This window comes from Rhinolophus ferrumequinum, chromosome 4 (genome assembly GCF_004115265.2).
Source record: "Rhinolophus ferrumequinum isolate MPI-CBG mRhiFer1 chromosome 4, mRhiFer1_v1.p, whole genome shotgun sequence".
Taxonomy (NCBI): Eukaryota; Metazoa; Chordata; class Mammalia; order Chiroptera; family Rhinolophidae; genus Rhinolophus; species Rhinolophus ferrumequinum.
The window spans coordinates 44463252-44481867 of record NC_046287.1 but is presented as its reverse complement, the minus strand read 5'-3'; the positions used below and the strand labels follow the sequence as shown (position 1 = coordinate 44481867).

Here is an 18616-nt window from a genome sequence, read left to right as displayed (position 1 = left end):
TTGAATTATTATGAAAATGCAGAGTGCATATATTCTCTGAAGTAAAATTAATATTTTTCAAAAGTTTTTAAGCATGGACAATATACCTTTAAAAATAGGTGAAATGGGCTTGGATGCTTTAAATGTCTATACTCAAGATAGTAAATAAAATGCTGTAAAGCCACATTTCCTTGATTCTGAGACATGTTTCCTTGATTTAGAGATACAGTTTTGCACATTTGCCAGCATTTCTGAAATCAGGTAAATTCTGTGGCGACTCTTCAGTGTGTAGGCTATCTCTTTTACAATGATCACCTGGATACACTTTAAGTTATCTGGAAAGAAAAAAGGGACAATTCTGTGCAGAGAAAGAGATTTAAACAATCCCTAAAGCAAGTTCCTTCTTAAAATTTAACCCAGACTCTAAAACTTTATTTGGAGTAAACGGCAGCCCTCGATAAAGAGTCCTTTTGACCTGTGTGATAATTTTGGTTGGTCTAATAAAAGGTGTATTTTTTTTTTGTTCCTTCTTGCCCCGGTTTGTGATCACTGTAACAATAATCAATCTGATTGTTTTTCTCTTTTGTTGTCTCTGTATCTTACCAGACTAACTGTTTGCCAACTGAGGAAACGCCTTGGCTTACAAAGGCAATACAATGAATATTAAAATAGTACCAAAAAAAAAAAGCCATTTTTTTTCCCTCTGGGAGATTTCCAACCAAAAAGGCAGAGAATAAAAGAAACAGAACTAGCATGGTGCCAGATGTGTTACGCAGCCTTGCTAAGGACACATCAACTCTCTCGCAGAGTGAAAATAATGCAGCCCACAAACACAAAACTTCAGGACCACCTTTTTAAAATACAGTGCAGCAAAATTGGATGAAAGCACATAATAGTGTTTTTATTACATTTGATAAAGCAACTCAGTAGCTCTAAAAAAGCTTTTTTTGTAGTCTTTTAAAAATTATTCTGTAACTGACATTTGTTAGTCAGAATAACATCATGCTAGTTAGTTTGTTTTATCCTAATAATAGATAGTATGATACAGTGACCTAGATAAGGAATTTAGAGTTTGGTTTTTTCCCCACTTCTGACCTCAAGAAAATTCTCTAGGTTTTCTATACTTCATTTTCCTGACCTATGTACAAAATGTCCTCCTCTCTGGAGTGTTAAGAAAATTACCTACACATCTAAGTGTTGATTTGTTGTTACTCCTTGGAGAAAGACATTACATGATATTATATTGCCATCTTTCTTTGTAATCTAGATCAATACTGTAACATCTTTGCATCCCTATATATATATTTCTGCTAATGCATACCATTTCATAATTTAATATCTCAAATTGTATGTATGTCAATCTACATTTGTATCAGTACTAAATTAATTTTACAGCCACATACAGAAGATACCAGTTTGTATTTAAATTATGATCCTTCAAGTTCTTTCCTTTTCTTAAACATTTCTTGCAGACATACTGGCTTTTGTGCTTTTTATTAAAGCAAGTAGAATGCTATTCGCGGTGCAGTCAACTCTTGATTATCATTCATGATTTTAGCTAATATAGATTTTTACATTATTGATTTAACACATATAGCATTCACTATGTGCCAGGCACTGTTTTATGAGCTTCACAAATATTAACAAATTTAATACTCACCACAACCCTTTGAGGTAGATACTGTTATTATCCCCATTCTACAGATGAGGAAACTGAGGTATAAAGAGGTCAAATAACTTGCCCAAGGTCACACAGCTAGTGGGTGGCCACGCTGGATTCAGTGACCAGCACCCTGACCTTGGCCCATTTTCCTAATCCCTGTGCTGTGGTGCTGCCTCTGTGTTGGAAGCTTTGGAAATCTCAACCTCCCTCACCACTGCCGCAGTCCGAATGGCTCAGTCAAGGGGTTCAACTCGGTGACTTCTGTCCTGGTGCTTTCCTGGCTCCCCTGTTTACTAACCGTGTGACTTGAGACAAGTGGTTTACCCTTTCTGTACCCCCATTTCCTTCTCTGCAAAAAGGGTTTAATAATGTACACATTTCATAGGGCTGTTGAGGGATTAAATGAGGTAATACATGTCAAGTTCATAGAATTATGGCTGGCACATAGCGCACAATAAATGCTGCTGTTATTGCCCTTCTGGAGTTGAAAAAGACTTATCATTAAATGGAAACATTATTAACTACCAAGTCCTCCCCCCAAATAAAAGTAAGCTTTCTATAACTAATCAGAAGTTGACTGTGACTCTGCTGTCCCACCAGCTCCTCTGTCCACAGCCACCCGGCAGTAACCTTGTGCTCTAATTCGTGCAGGCTATGGCCACTCAGACGCAGACGTCCTTCACCAGTCGTTACTTGAAGCCAACATTGCTACTGAGGTGTGCCTCACGGCTCTGGACACGCTCTCGCTGTTCACACTGGCATTTAAGGTCCGTATGGAACAGCTGTTGATGGTTAGAGCTTTACCCTTGAAATTTATTCTGCTTATTGAGCGGAACCAGCAAGGACTTCTTGTGTTGTATTTTTACTTCAGCATCTGTTTTTGCCCCTGTGAGGAAACTGTTAATCCTGAAATGTCCTTAATGAAACCACTGCACAGTTCATGACTGAATTCCCTGAAATAGAACAAAGCTTAACTTGTCAGAGTGTGCCACATGTGTGCAAATGGTGGAACAGGCTCTGGAGATAGTTAATTCTTGGGTAGAAGAAAGCGTTTACCTGGGGAACGGATGATAAACCTGGGACCCTAACCCGGCATTTATGCCTCTGCTATCTTTAAACAAGTCCAAACATGGTAGCAATTGAAATTATGTATTTATCCTTAGAGAAGCAATAAGTATCCATAGAGGAGCAAAAACTTTTTTAAAAATCTGTACTAAATTAAATGGTAGAAGCATTTCAGGGATAGAAAATAAAAGGTTGTTTTGGTCTTATTTTTAGGTTTTAGCAAGTAGTAATTGAAGTCGGTAGAGATGGTCTTCATCCACTCTCTTGTTTTCAGGAACTTAACGCTTCCTATTCTTGCTGAACAATTACTTCCATTTCCTTCATAGAAAGGAGAAATTGCATTAGCGTTAATAATGAAACAGTATATTTATTTGCAAGGGTATTTGAAAAATATAACCATAGTCACTTCCTGCTTTGCTTATCTCTACGTCTTATAAAGCACATTTCTTTATTAGACAGAATAAAACTAGTTACCCTGACTTCATGTCACTTTTTCATAATAATACCTTTATTTTCTTATAGCCATGCCATTCATGTCCCCTAACTGTCATTACTAGGAACCCAGCTGAGAGACAAGGACATACAGATTCTAATTGAAGAAGTGTGGGGGCAGCAGTGTCTTATTGCAAGGAACCTCTATTCTAGCGGCTCTCAGAGTCTGCAGCCGCAGACCCTGGGAACTTGTTAGAAATGCTGATTCTCGGGCCCCAGCCCAGACTGACTGAACTCTGGGAGTGAGGTCTGAACATTGTGGCTTGTGAATCACTGCTCAATTAGAAGCATGTTTGGAACCTCTTTCTATTTTCTTTCGGATGTTTTTAGTTAAAAATTCTTATGTAAATAGGCAGTAAAGTTTTTAATGTGAATATTTGCCACGCACACCAGTATCAGTGCAAACTGTGAATCTATCTGTTCAGAACAGTGGTTGCAAAACTTGGTTCTACTCTCTGCCTGGGCCCCACCATGTAAATGAGCAGGAAACCCCAGAGGTGCAAGCCAGGCGGGGACCTGGCATGATGGGCAGTGATAAGGGCACAGGTAGCACAGGTGTCGCCTGGGAGAACCATGAGAACAGTGACAGTTTCCTTACTAAGGAGCCCCCAGTTCTTCAAATTGCTGGCATCGTATTAAAGAAGAGTCTTGGTCAAGGTTCCCAGAGTGCCAATGTCTGGCCACCAAACTGGTTCTGACTCTCAAGAGAGAGAAGCAACGTCGACAAACCGATTGTAACATTTATTAGCTGAATATATTTGGGAAGATTACTTCATGTCTCCACACCTAAGATTTCTCATTTGTAAGATTGGAAAAATAGGATCTGCTTCACGCTATTGGGAGTTTCAAGTGAGATGACCGTTGGAAGGGCCTCCCCCTTTGCTGATACAGCCCAGCTCCGTGCACCTGGGAGACAGCCATGTATACAGAAACACCATGGGCTTAAATCCCAGCTCCACATTAGCCAGATTTTAAGCCTTGGGAAGCTCGACTTGACTCCCTTCCCTAGAACATGGCAATTGTGCCTCTTTCCTAATGGGTTGATATGAAGTAGCCAGAAACATTGGCGCTCTGTCTGGCACATAGTAGGAGCTCCAAAGTTGACTCTCGTTTATCAATAAGTACCTTCTGTGTTCACGCATTCCTGGTCCTATGATAAAATAAAAGGTCTGATTCCTGAGAACCACAGGAAGGATTGCACTAGAGAACTGAGATGATCTCTGTAAAAGTGTACATGCCTGTGTGCAAAAATGTATGATGTTTAAAGCTCAGAACCACCCCCTCCCCATTTGAAAGTGGGAAAATGGGCAAATGTTACGGCATCAAGGGATGTCATGCCAAGCTGTAGGCTTACCTGGCCTGGATCCACAGACCCAGCAGCCGCTGGCTCTTCCTTTGTAAATATTTACTCAGCTGAGGCATCAATTGGAGTGCATCAGAAAAATTAACTCATTACATTGAGTTGGCTGACATAATTATTTGCAGAAAAATTATCTTCTGTAGATATAGCCCTATTGTTACTGAGTCTCTTAATTGACCACATCTAAGAAGTGCCAAAGGCAATCAAGAAATCATGTTCTTAATGAGAGAAAAATATTTGAAAAGATTTAAGCCCTGAATTCTGATTATTATTGTATTATCTTCCTGCTATTTATTGAGTGCCTTTTGACTCATTAATCTCTCAACAGACTGGCCTAGTGGATCTTTTTATCTCCCATGTTACAGGTGAGGAGATTGAGGCTGAGTCAGGTTAGGAAATTTGCCCAAGATCACTACACAAGTGGCCTTTCAGAGCCCTTGTTCACTACTAAGGGGTGTGTTGGGGGGTGGGAGGTGGAGAAAGAGAGACAGAGAGAAGGAAGGTATGGAGGGAAGGAGGAAGGTAGGAGAGAAAAGAGAGGAGAGGAGGAAGGAGGGAGAGGAGCTGAGCTGAATGACTGTCAAGGTAATTGAATGATCTCATACAGAAAAAAATTACCAAATCCTTACCAGATGCTGCTACCATGCTGGGCACTCTTACACACATTGTATCATTTAATACATAAAAGGGTGTGTTTTGTAAACCAAGGTAGTTATGTGGAGAAAAATACAGTTCTTCTCTGGCTATTTTGCAATGTCTGTTGACACAATCCCAAGTCAATGCTGGACTTTAAATAGTGGATAATATTGTTAATGTGTTCACAAATTTAATCTGAAAGTATATTTTCAGTGATGCCGTGCAGTGCCTTGTGTTGATTTGAGCTGCACGGTGAGAAGCAGGACATGATGGTAAGAAGCTGTGAACGATCAGAGTGAGGAGCCCTAGAATAACTGGGCCCTTGCTAGGGAGTTTGGCGTCTGTTTACACACCACATGCCCGGTCTGCAAAGACACAGGAGGTGGAGGTCATCTGAGTGATCAGTGAGCCTCTACAACCCACACAGCTCTTCTCTCAACTAGACTTTTACAGTTATTTTAAAATCAATGTCTAAATAAAAATAGATGCTGTATGCCTAGCATCTGTCTTAAATAGCATAGTTCCAGATATCTCACTTTGGCACCTAAGGTTTAAGTTTGTTTTTCTCCATTCCTGGGCCTATATAAACTACTGCTATTGTGTTCATTCTCTGAAAGGCCCGTTTCCCTGAGAAGGTCATGTTCAACAGTCAAACTTGAATCCACATCAGACAATTCCTGAGAATAATTTATGACCGATTCTCCACCTTATTGGTAGAGATAAGTCATGTCTTTCATATTATGCTAAGGTCTATCATAATTTCCTGAGTGAAATCTTCCCACCCTTAGTAAAAGTCTATAGGGATAAAAAAGGTAGAAATGAGGTACACTCCATGGCTACCTGTGGTTATTTTTAACTGCATAAGTGAAGAGTGATTTCTGTTTTGCTTTTTTTCCCCCTTGTGGACCTTTTTGAATGTTCAAAGCTTTTTTTACGTTTAGTGTCTATGACTTTCTAATTAATGACAGAGACAGAGACACACACACAGAGACAGAGAGGGAGAGAAAAAAAATGATTGGGAGATTAAGGAAGGCAGCTGGTAAACTTGGGTGTCCAGGCTGAAAGGTCCTTTACCCCTTTAAGTGAGGGCTTATTTATATCTTAGTATAAATGAGCTTTAACTCCATCTTGCAAGCAAGTTTTGAGATCAGAACCCAAGAAGACTAAATCCTGAAAATGGAGAGCAAAGACCTTCACCAGAGAGAATGAAAGGAAGCAAAATTCAACTCCAGTGGTAGGAACCTGGAGACCAGCCAGTTCAGACAGCAGGACCAAGGGTCTTGGTAATTTTTGTATAAACTGTCTTTCCTGGATATCTCCAACGAAGAGTGCTGAGAAAATAAAAGCTCGCATCCAGATTTACCCAAACGTGAATTTCACCATAATTAGGAAGGGTTATGGTTCCTGGGAAAAGTGCTCACATCAGCAGTTCCCAAAACACTGGAAACAGCTTTTATTTTTTTTCCAGTTGGTGAACAGCTGCTTGTGGTTGAGAATTTGATCATATTCAATTAATTAAGTCACGTTTTCTGCTCATTAAATTGCTTCTTTTTCACACGATGGAATTCAATACTGTCCCTCAGTATTTCATGATATAAAGAGCACTGTGAATTCCAGGTGCCCTACCAGCTGTGAATACATCTGTGATTCACTGGACCTAAAAAATCAAAATGTATTCCTTGAGTAAACATTTTTCTCCAACAATAAGATGAGATAACTCTTGAAACTATCATTCCAGCCATAATTTGCTACGTAACAGAATTATTCAGACGTAAGTTATCTTAGTTCATTTGGCTACATTGTAAGATTGGTTTGAGACACTGGCCTCTTGACATTTTTTCAGTCCAGCCATTTTTGCCTACTTGTGCAAAACGCACACACATGCCCTCTCCCAAACACACCTTTGTTCAGACAAGCTTGACTGTGTTTGAAGATGCAGTTGTTTAGTGTCACTTATGTTTAGACACGATGACTCCATGCTGGCCTCTAGCTGGGTGACACCTCTATCCACTGTGTGTGATCAGCAATCAGTAGCAGTTTTAGCCGACCAGGTTTACAAGGGGTTTAACTAGTATGAATTTGCTGTTGGTGTGAGGAGATCTTGAAGAATGATAAGTACTTACTCGTGACCCTCTTGTTTTGTCAAGTAAAATTTTTGCATGTTAAAACCTTGCCAGCCACCATTTATTGAGCTAGACCAACGTATGTGTCAGGGGTTTTCTATACTGGACCGCGAAGTCTTCAGAGTAGCTATAGAGGTCAGTTTTAGGGTCATCTGTTTTACATATGAGAATGGTAAGACTCCATTTACCTGTGCAAATCCATGCACAGGATAAATGGTACCGGAGCAAAGCCTGTACGTTTTCCACCTTACCGAACTAAGTATTCATAGTAACTTAACAGAGTGCCTGAGAAGCTGGGGGAGGGGGAGGACGGACCCTCACTTTTAGAAGACCTGTTTCATATACCTCGTGTCAGTATTTTTTCCAGCCCATTAATTAGCTGGCACCTGTAATAGCACTTTTTTGTTGGAATTAAAAAGTCACAATCATTACCCCTGTATCAGTTGCTGGTATACAGTAAAAATAAGGAAATAAATGGAAGCCAAATCAGTACTGAGGCTCAGTGGTCCTTTAAACCATCTTACGGTTTGCTGGGAAGTTCTGTAATTAGTCCCTCCCTTTATAAGAAGAAAAGTAAACTATGCAAAGCATCAATTTATCGGTAGGCTTGTTTATGCTACAAGAGGATTCATGGCTACAAGAGGATACATGGCAGAGTTTTATATTATAAGTTTAGTACCTGGAAAATTTGAGCCTAAACATTGTATGGAACCTTTAGTGGTGTCTGCTGTGCACTCACCACACTGTCTTTTGTGTTTTAAAGAACCAGCTCCTGGCTGACCATGGACATAATCCTCTCATGAAAAAAGTGTTTGACGTCTACCTGTGTTTTCTTCAAAAACATCAATCTGAAACGGCTTTAAAAAATGTCTTCACTGCCTTAAGGTCGCTGATATATAAGGTAAGGTGTTTCATCAGGGAAGGTCATGATTGATTATCACCCGTTGTGCTCTTTCCACGTGGAGCTGAAGGGAGCACTAAGCTTCCTGTGGTTCACTTGCTTTCTCCTGTCCCATCTAGTTCCCCTCAACGTTCTATGAAGGGAGAGCCGACATGTGTGCTGCTTTGTGCTATGAGATTCTGAAGTGCTGCAACTCCAAACTGAGCTCCATCAGGACCGAGGCCTCCCAGCTGCTCTACTTCCTGATGCGCAACAACTTCGACTACACGGGGAAGAAGTCCTTTGTCCGGACACATTTGCAAGTGCGTCTAGTTTAGCTTTCTAAGACAAGGGTACTCTGAAATACAGCTTCCTCAGGAAAGCTTGGAGTGGTCACATGTACGAACTTACCCTGCGTAACTACTACAGCATGTGGCCTGGAGATGGACACTTCGAAAGTCACGCTGACTGGTTTGGTTCATTTCATCCTTTACCTTGTAAAATGTAGGCCCAGGATGTGTGTCTGTTGGTAAATTGACATTTACGTATTGAATCAATATTGGACTGACTGAAATGCTATTGAATTAAGATATTTGAGAAACTACGTGATGATGCCTTGAGAGGATGGGTTTCTTAGGGAAGACACAGAAAGGCTAAAGTGGTTCTTTTCTGTCAGATGGGATACTGAAAAGTCTTATGGATTTTTGTAGACTTGCTTTTCGTGCAAACATATATAGGAGTGCCCTCTCCATCTCTGTATTTATTCTTTTTTTAAAACAAATATTTATTGTTTGCAAACTATATGCACAACCACGTTTTAGCTTAAGTAACTGGGTAAAGGCAATGCTATTCAGGGACCCCCAAAAAGGCAGATCCCCCGTTGCATAGTGTATGTTTTAACAAAAACTGCAGCGGACAGTCCACTTATTGAATGTATAATACATATAAGTTCAAACCAAAAACCAAGGGGGTAAATAATGAGGTCTCCCTTTGTGTTAGAGAAAGTGATAGGGGAATAACTACCCAAGTGGTAGGGGCTTATCTGAGTCCATTCCTCTGCTGAGTAAAATTTATCAGCATTTTACTGTGCAGACAAAATACTTAAGGATAGCATAGTCACCTTCTGGAATAATTTGGAGAAGGGCACAAAGGTGACTCAGACATCGTTTCCTGCAGTGGTGTGATCCCTGCTCAAAACTTCCCCTTTCCGCTGTCCTCATGGCCATCCTCACTGAAGACAGGCGCTGAGCCGGCGGAGTCATCTGAAGGTGATTTGCTCACGTTTGTGTGTCCCTAGGTCATTATTTCCGTCAGCCAGCTGATAGCAGATGTTGTCGGGATCGGGGGAACAAGATTCCAGCAGTCCTTATCTATCATCAACAACTGTGCCAACAGTGACAGGCTCATCAAGGTAGGTGGCCTGCTCCCATTTGTTTTCACCCCCAGGACTCCACCTCATCATCTAATATGTCTGTGAATAGGTACAAGGCCGCGGAAAGCCATGTGTCCTTCTTCTGCCTTTGTTTTAGCACACCACCTTCTCCTCAGACGTGAAGGACTTGACCAAAAGGATACGCACTGTTCTCATGGCCACGGCCCAGATGAAGGAGCACGAGAACGATCCGGAGATGCTGGTGGACCTCCAGTACAGCCTGGCCAAGTCCTACGCCAGCACTCCCGAGCTCAGGAAGACGTGGCTCGACAGCATGGCCAGGATCCACGTCAAAAACGGGGATCTCTCCGAGGTATCCCTGCAAGCCTCTCAGGCCGGGTTTTTGAGAAAACTGATTATACCCCAGTCACTAAAAGAAGCCAATTGTGAGAAAAATTTCCCAGTTAAAAGTATGTGATTAGGCTCAGGGTTACTTCAAAGCCATCTAAGCATTTTCATTTACCACATTTTAAGGGGATATTGCTGTCAAAAAAGAGTCCTGTTTGAAAGCTCTTCAGAAACATCCATGTTCGTACAGATGGATACCTGCCAATTCACGTGCACTCAGTCTCTGTATCAAAACTCCTCTCTAGGTCTCACCTTCAGCTATTTTGTGGTAAAATTAAATTTTCCTGTTATTAAAGGGATGATCAGGCATCGCTTCTTCCTTTTGAGATTATCTGTTTCCATCGGTGGGTGTGGTAGGAATCTGTACACGAAATGCTTCCTCATGTCGTGTACGGAGCTGCCGTGTACCAGTAAGCAGACGGCGTGGTGGGGGTTGGCTGTGGGGGCCCCGGAGACAGAATCCCAAATCCAACACACTAACCCTGTGGCACTGAGCCACTTTTTAACCCCTCTGTGCCTCGATGACATCAGCTGTAAAACGGGGGCTATTAAGGAAAATAACAGGCCGTAAGGCAGGTTCTGTGTTCCCACGAAAACTCTGTTCAGGGTTTGTGCCTAAAACATTTAGCTGTGATCAATGGTATTACCAAAGAAGCATTGTTTTACTTTTAAACTTTGGTAATTGCTTAAATTAGTAAAATTATGTTCTACATCTGAAAAATTGATGTAACTTTTTTTACATATTGATTATTGACAAGGAGTCCATTCTGTTGGACCATAAACTTGACTGTATGTTAGCTGTAACAAAAATGAATTACGTATTATGAGTGGTAGTAATTTTTCTTTCATTCTGACAAGAACCAGGGGCTCAGGCGTTAGAACCTTACAGTGGGTTCGTTTCCAACAGCTGTCTTTGATTTTTATAAGACCATGGCAACTTGATAAAGTTATTTTTTTCTTTAATTTTAAGCTGTTACCCACTTAAGACTTAGTTGTAATTTTGGTATAGAATTCTATGTTTGGAAGAAGTTACAACTTCATCTTTTCTAAGTTGAGAGAAAACTCTATTAGCCCCTGAAATTGGAGGAGTTTCCTCAGAATCTAGTAAGGCACACACACACACCTTTTCTTCAAGGGTTATTTTTTCACTTTATGAGAAATGATGCAGAAATCTTACGTATAGTAAGAAAAATGTTTCTATCTTTTACATTAAAATTTAATCATTCTAAATAGAAATGAACCTTAGCAAGTTATGCCATTTGTCTCAATTTCCAATTTATTTCAAAACTTATTTCAAAGTTCATGTGAATCGTTCCACTTTTTTCAAAGGTAAGATCTCTGCTCTTAGAAACACTAGTTGGTCCCTTGAGATCTAGTGTAAGTACATACAGTTATAGATTTCTGTCTGTGAACATTTTGACATGCTTTATAAATGGTGATTCTGAGGCATGTGTCTTTTATTATAGGCAGCGATGTGCTATGTCCATGTCACAGCCCTGGTGGCAGAGTATCTCACACGGAAAGGTGAGAGATGATTCCTGTGTTTTTTGAAATGAATATAAAACTGTACAAAATGGCAAAGATGAGCAAGAGCCATTGAGAAAGATTTGGAGGTGGGGGATTCTGTGTGTGTGTGTGTGTGTGTGTGTGTGTTTGGTTTTATTCACTAGCGTGACATTTGTTTGAGTTAGAAGGCACAGCAGAAATGCCAATATCAAAAGAAAAGTGGATGGCATGTTGTCACATAACCTCTTAATAATGGCTCCATCTCATAAAAACTGGTTCATGAGCTTTACATCTGGATGTCCCTGACCAGCCAATCTTGAGCTGAAAAGATTTTCTTTTTCCTTAAGATAGTTTCCACTGGAACAATATATCGATCAAAAGACAGTTGTCACAGATCATCAGACAGCATTTTCTGGAACGCAGCCCAGCTGGCTTTTCTGTCTGACAGGGCAGCCTTGCTGGCTGGAAGCCTTGTCTCCCAGTGGGAGGAGGTGGCAAGGAGTGAATGCTGCCTGTTTGTGCTTTATGTATTTGTTCCCAGATTAGCAGGCCATGAATGCTTTCATGGGTTCCTTTTGATTAAACACCAGTTGCTCGATTCCATTTCAAAAATCAACGCAGCCTGAAATGGCAGTGTTGCTTTTTGGAACACCAAGGTTCTTAGAAAAGCTGGTTGGGTGGACGCGTATGTGCTGGAACCACAGCAGCACGAGAGCTGGCTACCGAAGCGTACATTTACAAAGTGAAAAATGATAGAAAGTCACAGATGCTGAGACCAGGGAATTTATATATTTCTGGTACAGCTGGCTATTTGGAATGAGATTTAAGGGAGTCTAGGGTTGTCACATCCCAGAGCCTGAAAGAGAAAGAAATTCAAGAAGAGCTCCATATTCTCTTACTACCAGCACTGTTTTCTGTTGAGACCTATTGTCAGGTAATACATTTCCTCATGTTTAGAAGCAGACATAGCCCTCCGGCGGGAGCCGACCCTCTTCCCCTACAGCCACAGCACCTGCCAGAGGAGGCGCCAGGGAGGTGAGCCTGAGGGTGGGTCTGGCCGCCGAGGCCCCAGCCGCCCCATCCACATGAGGCTCAGAGGTGTGGGCATTTTCTTTGTCAGCTCTGCATGGATGGCCTTGGCTCTCCTTCCTCCCTTTTTCCCTCGCCTCGCCCGTGCAGTGGCAGTCAGTTCCTGTGGGCAAGGAGAGGAGTGGCCACCACTGTAGTTGTTGCACTGGAGCCGACTTGTCGATTTAAATGTACTCTATAGCCTCAAAGTGGGTGGTTGGCTTTTATAATTTTGCTTTATGTCCGTCAGTGTATCCTCGGTTCCCTAGATTAATGCTTTTCATAGGGAAATCATGTCTCCATAAGACAAAAGCAAGGCTAAACCAACACAGTGGCAGAGACACTAGACAACTCACGAATGGCCTGGAAACCTTGACCAGTATGCAGCAGGAAAATGTCTGACTTTAGGGGCCACTCTTTAAGGCTTCATTTCAAAATACTCTGTTCTTTTTCCCAAAATATGGGAGGTCTCAATTGACTTGTTTTCTTTCACTGTAAGCAGCAATCTCAAAATTGAGTAACAAGGCATTTCATGTCCTTCTTCACGTCATTATTTTTGCCCAGCTTACGTTGTCCAACTGACATCAAACTTTTCCCAGTGACTCCAAGAAAAGTAGAGGCCCCCAAATGGGCCACTATTGTTATTACCTTCTCCCAGGTATTTATCCCAGCTCCAACCTTAGACCGTTCCTCCCTAGAGAATTGAGTGCCTAGGAAGTATTCCTGCTTTGTGTGCTCCCACTCTCCGGTTGTGGAGAAGGAAGCAGGCCTCTCCTTGCCCTAGCCGGTCGATGTGGAACCAGCTAAGACGGCCTCTCGGCTCCCGTCTATAGCTGTTGATTATACCTTGTTGGTGCTTCACAAAGGCGAAGGGCAACTTCTAACCTGAGTTCTGGCTTATCCCCAGCCAGAGTGGGTGAGATGACAGCTTGAAGGAAACAGTGTTATGTTTGAGTCGTATATATTGCCTTGATTGGCCTTGGCTTCTTTATTCTTCTTGGTATCTGAGCACGGATCAGCTTACCGAATCAAATTATTGTTTATTGGTTATTCCTGTATCATTAATTTGATTCCATCCCTCTTTCAGTTCATTTATAGTTTAGTTAAAGATTGCATACATTTTAAGAAAGGTGGGTGAAGAATAAAAAGGGAGGAGACAAAGAAATTGAGGGAGTTGAAGGTTAAATACGAGTGAAGAAAAGCACCCATGGCACCTAGATTGCTGGCCTGAAACATAGAGATTTCAAAATCGGTTATTTCATTCAACACAAAAGCACACAGAGCAGGAAGAACCGTCAGGACTCGTTGATGTACGGGTTAATAACTGACTCTCCCTGCTGTCTCGATTCTAGGCATGTTCAGACAGGGGTGCACAGCCTTCAGGGTGGTTACTCCAAACATAGACGAGGAGGCCTCCATGATGGAAGACGTCGGGATGCAGGATGTCCATTTCAACGAGGTGAGTGCCACCGCTTGTGAGGGTTTTGAGTGACTTGAGTATCTCAAAACCTGTTGTTTGCCCTGCCAGTGCATCACACAAAGGCTTTTCTCTCTGCAGCTGCCGTTTACACGCTTTGCTCTAATTAAAATAACTCTCTAGACAACTGAAACCGAGCAGCAAAAGCTTCTGCCATTCTCCCTTTCTAGGAATCCCTCCTTTGCTCTTTTCTGGAAAAAGGGTTTGAGGAGCTGATTAGTAGTGGAGAGAGGCTGAGAGTTCAAACATTTGTGGTACAAAGTCTAGTATTTTGGCCATAAAGTTTCTCATTCTCCCCGCAATTAATTTCTCCAGTTCATGGGTTTTATTGCTATTTTCATCTAACTTTTAAATCAGTGTCTCTGACACTAGACTTCTCCCCAGTGTCTGCAAACACTCAAAAGTTATGAGAGGCCAGACTGGGCTTGGGCACAGGACAGACCCTATTCAGGCCCAGCTCCCTGCCCCACTTGTGTGCCGTAAGCCCAGGTTCTGTGTACCACTAGTGAATAAGACCACCCGGCCCACTCCCACTCAACACCAAAAAGTTTGACATTAGATCATTGTAGCAGTTTCTGCAAGTTTCTTGCCAAAACAGAATCACCTTGCAGCCACTTATCTATAACTAGAGAGTTTTGAAATACAGCTGGAAATGTGAACAAATGCCGGTTTTCTGCTTGCGTTCCCTGAATTTCCTCTTCCATGAGTATCTGCTACAGGGCTTTTCAAGTGTGTGCCTGCCTCCTTCAACTCGAGGCAGAATGGAACAGTCCAGGGAGAGCGTTTTAATCCTGCCTGTCTTTTAAGGAAAAATAAAATTGTCTGTTTCTTCATGTTGAAAGAAAGAAGAGAGAAAGGAGTAAATATCTTCTGCTTCTGTTACACTTGATTTTATGATATGGAGTCCTGCAATTAATATGATGACTTTTAATCATGTTCTTGCCAATAAGTAGGGCCTACGAAAAAACATTCTCCGCGATATTAACCAGGTCATCAATCAGCAGTTCTCAAAGTGTGGTCCTAGGACCCACTGGGTCCCCAAACCCTTTCAGGAAGTCTTTGAGGTCCCTACTTTTCCCACTGAACGTCTGTGTGAGGCCAGATCTTTGTTGTATATACATCATCCAAAACAACACACAGAACAGATTGAATGGAGAAGCAGATATGAGAATCCAGGTTTCTCCTATGAAGTTAGACATTAAAGGGAGTTTCAAAACCGCAAAACAATGCCACTCTTCTCCCCCATTTTTTGGAAAGTGTTATTTTTTTCATTAAAAATGTTATTTTTGTTGACATGCAATAGATTTATCATTGTTATTTTAATAAATCTTTTTACATTTTTTTCAGTTTCATTCCTAATATTGTAAATATTTGCGAGATCACCCTCATATACATAAAAGTTCTTAGTAATTTTTAAGGAATTCTCAATAATTTTATGATATATTAAAAGATCTTAAGACCAAAAGTTTAAGAACCAGTGTCATAAATTTTCTAGTCTCAAATGACCGTCTAAATTAAAAACTAGTCATGAGAAAGGAGGGTAATATATTGAATATGTTTCATATTTAAATATTAAAATAATTTTAACCACAATAGGTAAAGTTTTCAAAGTATTCTAAAAAATGAAAAATCAAGTTGGTTATTACATGGCATTAACAGTTCAGCTGTCTCTCTACCTTGAAATGCCTGTGCAGGTGGTAATTTTTAACTTTTCACTCTGAAGTGTGAAACGTGTCACCAAGGTAACAGGGCCATGTGTTCTTGGCTTTGAACAGCTCACTTCAAGGCAAGTTTTGACCAGGTTTTTCCCTAAGAGTCTGGAACGGATTGTCTCCTTGTAGAAACCACCCTTGTCCCCCATGCCAAGTAGGACCTCCATAGTATATCATTTTGTTCAGAGTACAGTTAGGAAAACAGTGATGTCAAGAACAATTAAGGATTTGAAAGTAAACAGGTCTAAGGAAGCTGTCCCACAGGGATGATGAAATGAAGCTCAAGTTTGTTCATCTGATTAAGTAAAAGGCTGGAATCATCAGCTTAGGGAATTAACCTGTGAAATCAAACACCGGCTTTATTGGGGAAATTTGTGAATGGTACCCGTATGATAGGGATGACTTTATCAGTTAGTTTCAGAATATGGATTTTCCACCCTGTCCTTGAAGCATAAAGTTGGTAAATTTTTAACAAGGTCCATAGTACACAACGATCTGTAATGATTATGTTGTGACACAGTGAGGTTACGAAATCCTGAGCAAGCCCTGCACTTCAAGATTGAAACAGGCTGGGAATAGAATGGATAACATGTATTCTAAAAGCTAGGAAAACAGAAATTGCCGCGTACCTTTTGCTTTAGCTATCAGATGTTTCAAGAAAAAGGGAAAGTTGAAAATCTCTTCCAGAGACCGGAATAGATATCTAACACATAGCTTAATAAAAATCGTTGTCCTTTTAATCTGCATTATTAGATAGATTTAAATTCCTTCAATGCTCTCCTATCACAATTTTAGAGGAACTGTCTAAAAATGCACATTTCTCCTCACAGCAGTCCTCACATGAGTTTTTATTGGTCACAGTTCATCTTTCCTGACTGATCTCAAGAGCAGACTCCCTCCCAGCTACTTTTGATTAAAGAGCAACATCCCATTTTTGTTTGCAATTTTGTTCCACAAGTTGGATCCTGTGCTGACTGAAGAATTCTGAGTTCCCCCTATGGTGTCAAAATCGTACACAGCCCATGTAGTTTTGAGATCCTTCCCTCATTATCCCAGACAGTCAGGGTCCTGGAAGAAAATAGGTGACACACTTGGGAAATTAAAGAAAGTCTAATAAAGGGACTATATTGAAAAATTTGGACAGGGTCTAGGGAAATCAACAAGGAATATAGCAATAATCCCTGAGGTTGACAGCAGCTGGGTAAACACCCCGCAACCTGTGCACTAAGGGAGGGGAGAGAGGGAAACTCCACAGAGGAGCCACCTGATAGGACCTGTGGGCTTTATGTAGGGGAAGGCTCAATCCTGCTGCCCTGCCAGGGAGGGAGCCAGCGAGTAGCCACCCACCCTAGCTCTCCCGACCTCCAGTCTCCCACTGGGCCTTCCATTGGGCAAGTCAGGGACAGGGAGCGCAGCATGCAGGCCAGCATGCTGGGCGTCAGCTTCTAAAGCACAGATGGAGGGAATCCAGGCCTGACACAGCTGAGAGGGACTCCAGACGGAAAAATGGAAAATGAAGTGTCCTTTTCTGTTTAGGCCACGCTTTTCACATCTTTGTGCTTTTTTGTTGGTGATTTTGCTAGTATTTAAATTAAAGTGTTGTGCTAAAAAAAAACTAAAAAGAAAAAACATGTAGTGCTGCAGTGCCGTTCAGTGTTTCTGAGCACAGGAAGGCAGTGATGCGCCTGACAGAGAGAATAACTTGTGTTAGTTTAGATGAGCTTCATTCAGTCATGAGATAGAGTGCTTTTGCCCTTGAGTTCAGTGTTAATGAACCAACAATGTATACTAAATCAGGTGTCTTTAGTCAGAAACAGGGTTTGGTACTGATTGGTTGTTGAAAATTTTGTGACCGGAGACTCGCAGGAACCTAACCCTGTACTTCTGTAGGAGGGGTGGTTCAGTATTCACTAATTCATTATTTATGGTGACTTTATACAATGTAACTACCACTAATAATGAGATTGAGCATTGACTGTATCTAGCACACTCAACTGTTGTTTCACAAAGTAACAACTATCACCACTGGGTACAGCAAACATGTGCGGTTAACTGGGCAAGTCTCTGGTTCGTATTAACCACATTGTTTCTATTCAGAAACAACCACCAGTAACAAAACAGTAACAAACATAAAATGTTTACATCCACAGAACATCCCAAGAGATAGAGATATTAGCAGAACACATTGGATTATTCCTCTATAATACATCTCATCCAAGCTTGCTGACTGTCTGTAACCATCCACTTTTCTTTGACCAAGAGTGCTCTTAGAACCATAAAAGTTACATAGAGCATCCTCACTATCATAATGATTCCCCAGAACAGTAGGAGTAGTGAGTAGTGAACTTGGCCCACAGAACTTGTCTAATGCTTTAGCTGTACCCTGGGTTCATGTCAGGACATATCCCACTGCTGTATTTTGCAAATATTTACTGAACTAGTTTGGCACTGAGCTAGGTGCTGGAGATACAAAGGTGAGCAAAATGCGGTCCCTTCCCTAGCAAGCTGTGCTGCTTTTAATGTTTTTTTCCTGTTGAGGAGAAACACCTAAACCACTGTTCCTTTGAATAGGAATTGCAAGTTGTCTGAGTTCTTTGTGACCTGGAAATTTCTATGTTAACATATTTTGATTCATTCCATAAACTATCTGTGTGCTATGTACTAACCTGGGGCTATATAAGTGAGGTGCATGTCTCAGAAAATTTCACTTAGTGTAGTGGTCCTCAAACTTGAGTGTGCTTAGAAATTACCTGGATTCCTGTTACAAGGATAGATTCTCATTCTTCCCCTACATCCCCAGATTCAGCTGGGTGGGTGTGGCACCTGGTAATCTGTATTTTAACAAACATCCCAGGTGATTATTCTAATGCAAGGG

General features: G+C 41.2%; 1 protein-coding gene across 10 annotated transcripts in view; it reads left to right on the top strand.

Annotated features, from left to right (window-relative positions):
- Positions 1-18616, top strand: part of DOCK9 (dedicator of cytokinesis 9) — a 257537-nt gene that overhangs the window by 216539 nt on the left and 22382 nt on the right. For 7 of the 10 annotated variants that reach the window (XM_033105052.1, XM_033105055.1, XM_033105056.1 and 4 more), the window contains 7 exons: positions 2294-2409; positions 8082-8219; positions 8339-8521; positions 9496-9609; positions 9728-9943; positions 11445-11502; positions 13905-14011. In XM_033105052.1, coding sequence (XP_032960943.1) covers positions 2294-2409; positions 8082-8219; positions 8339-8521; positions 9496-9609; positions 9728-9943; positions 11445-11502; positions 13905-14011 — 932 coding nt within the window. Of the gene's footprint in view, positions 1-2293; positions 2410-8081; positions 8220-8338; positions 8522-9495; positions 9610-9727; positions 9944-11444; positions 11503-12441; positions 12520-13904; positions 14012-18616 lie in introns of all 10 variants that reach the window. The other 3 variants (XM_033105054.1, XM_033105050.1, XM_033105051.1) reach the window with 1 other exon arrangement.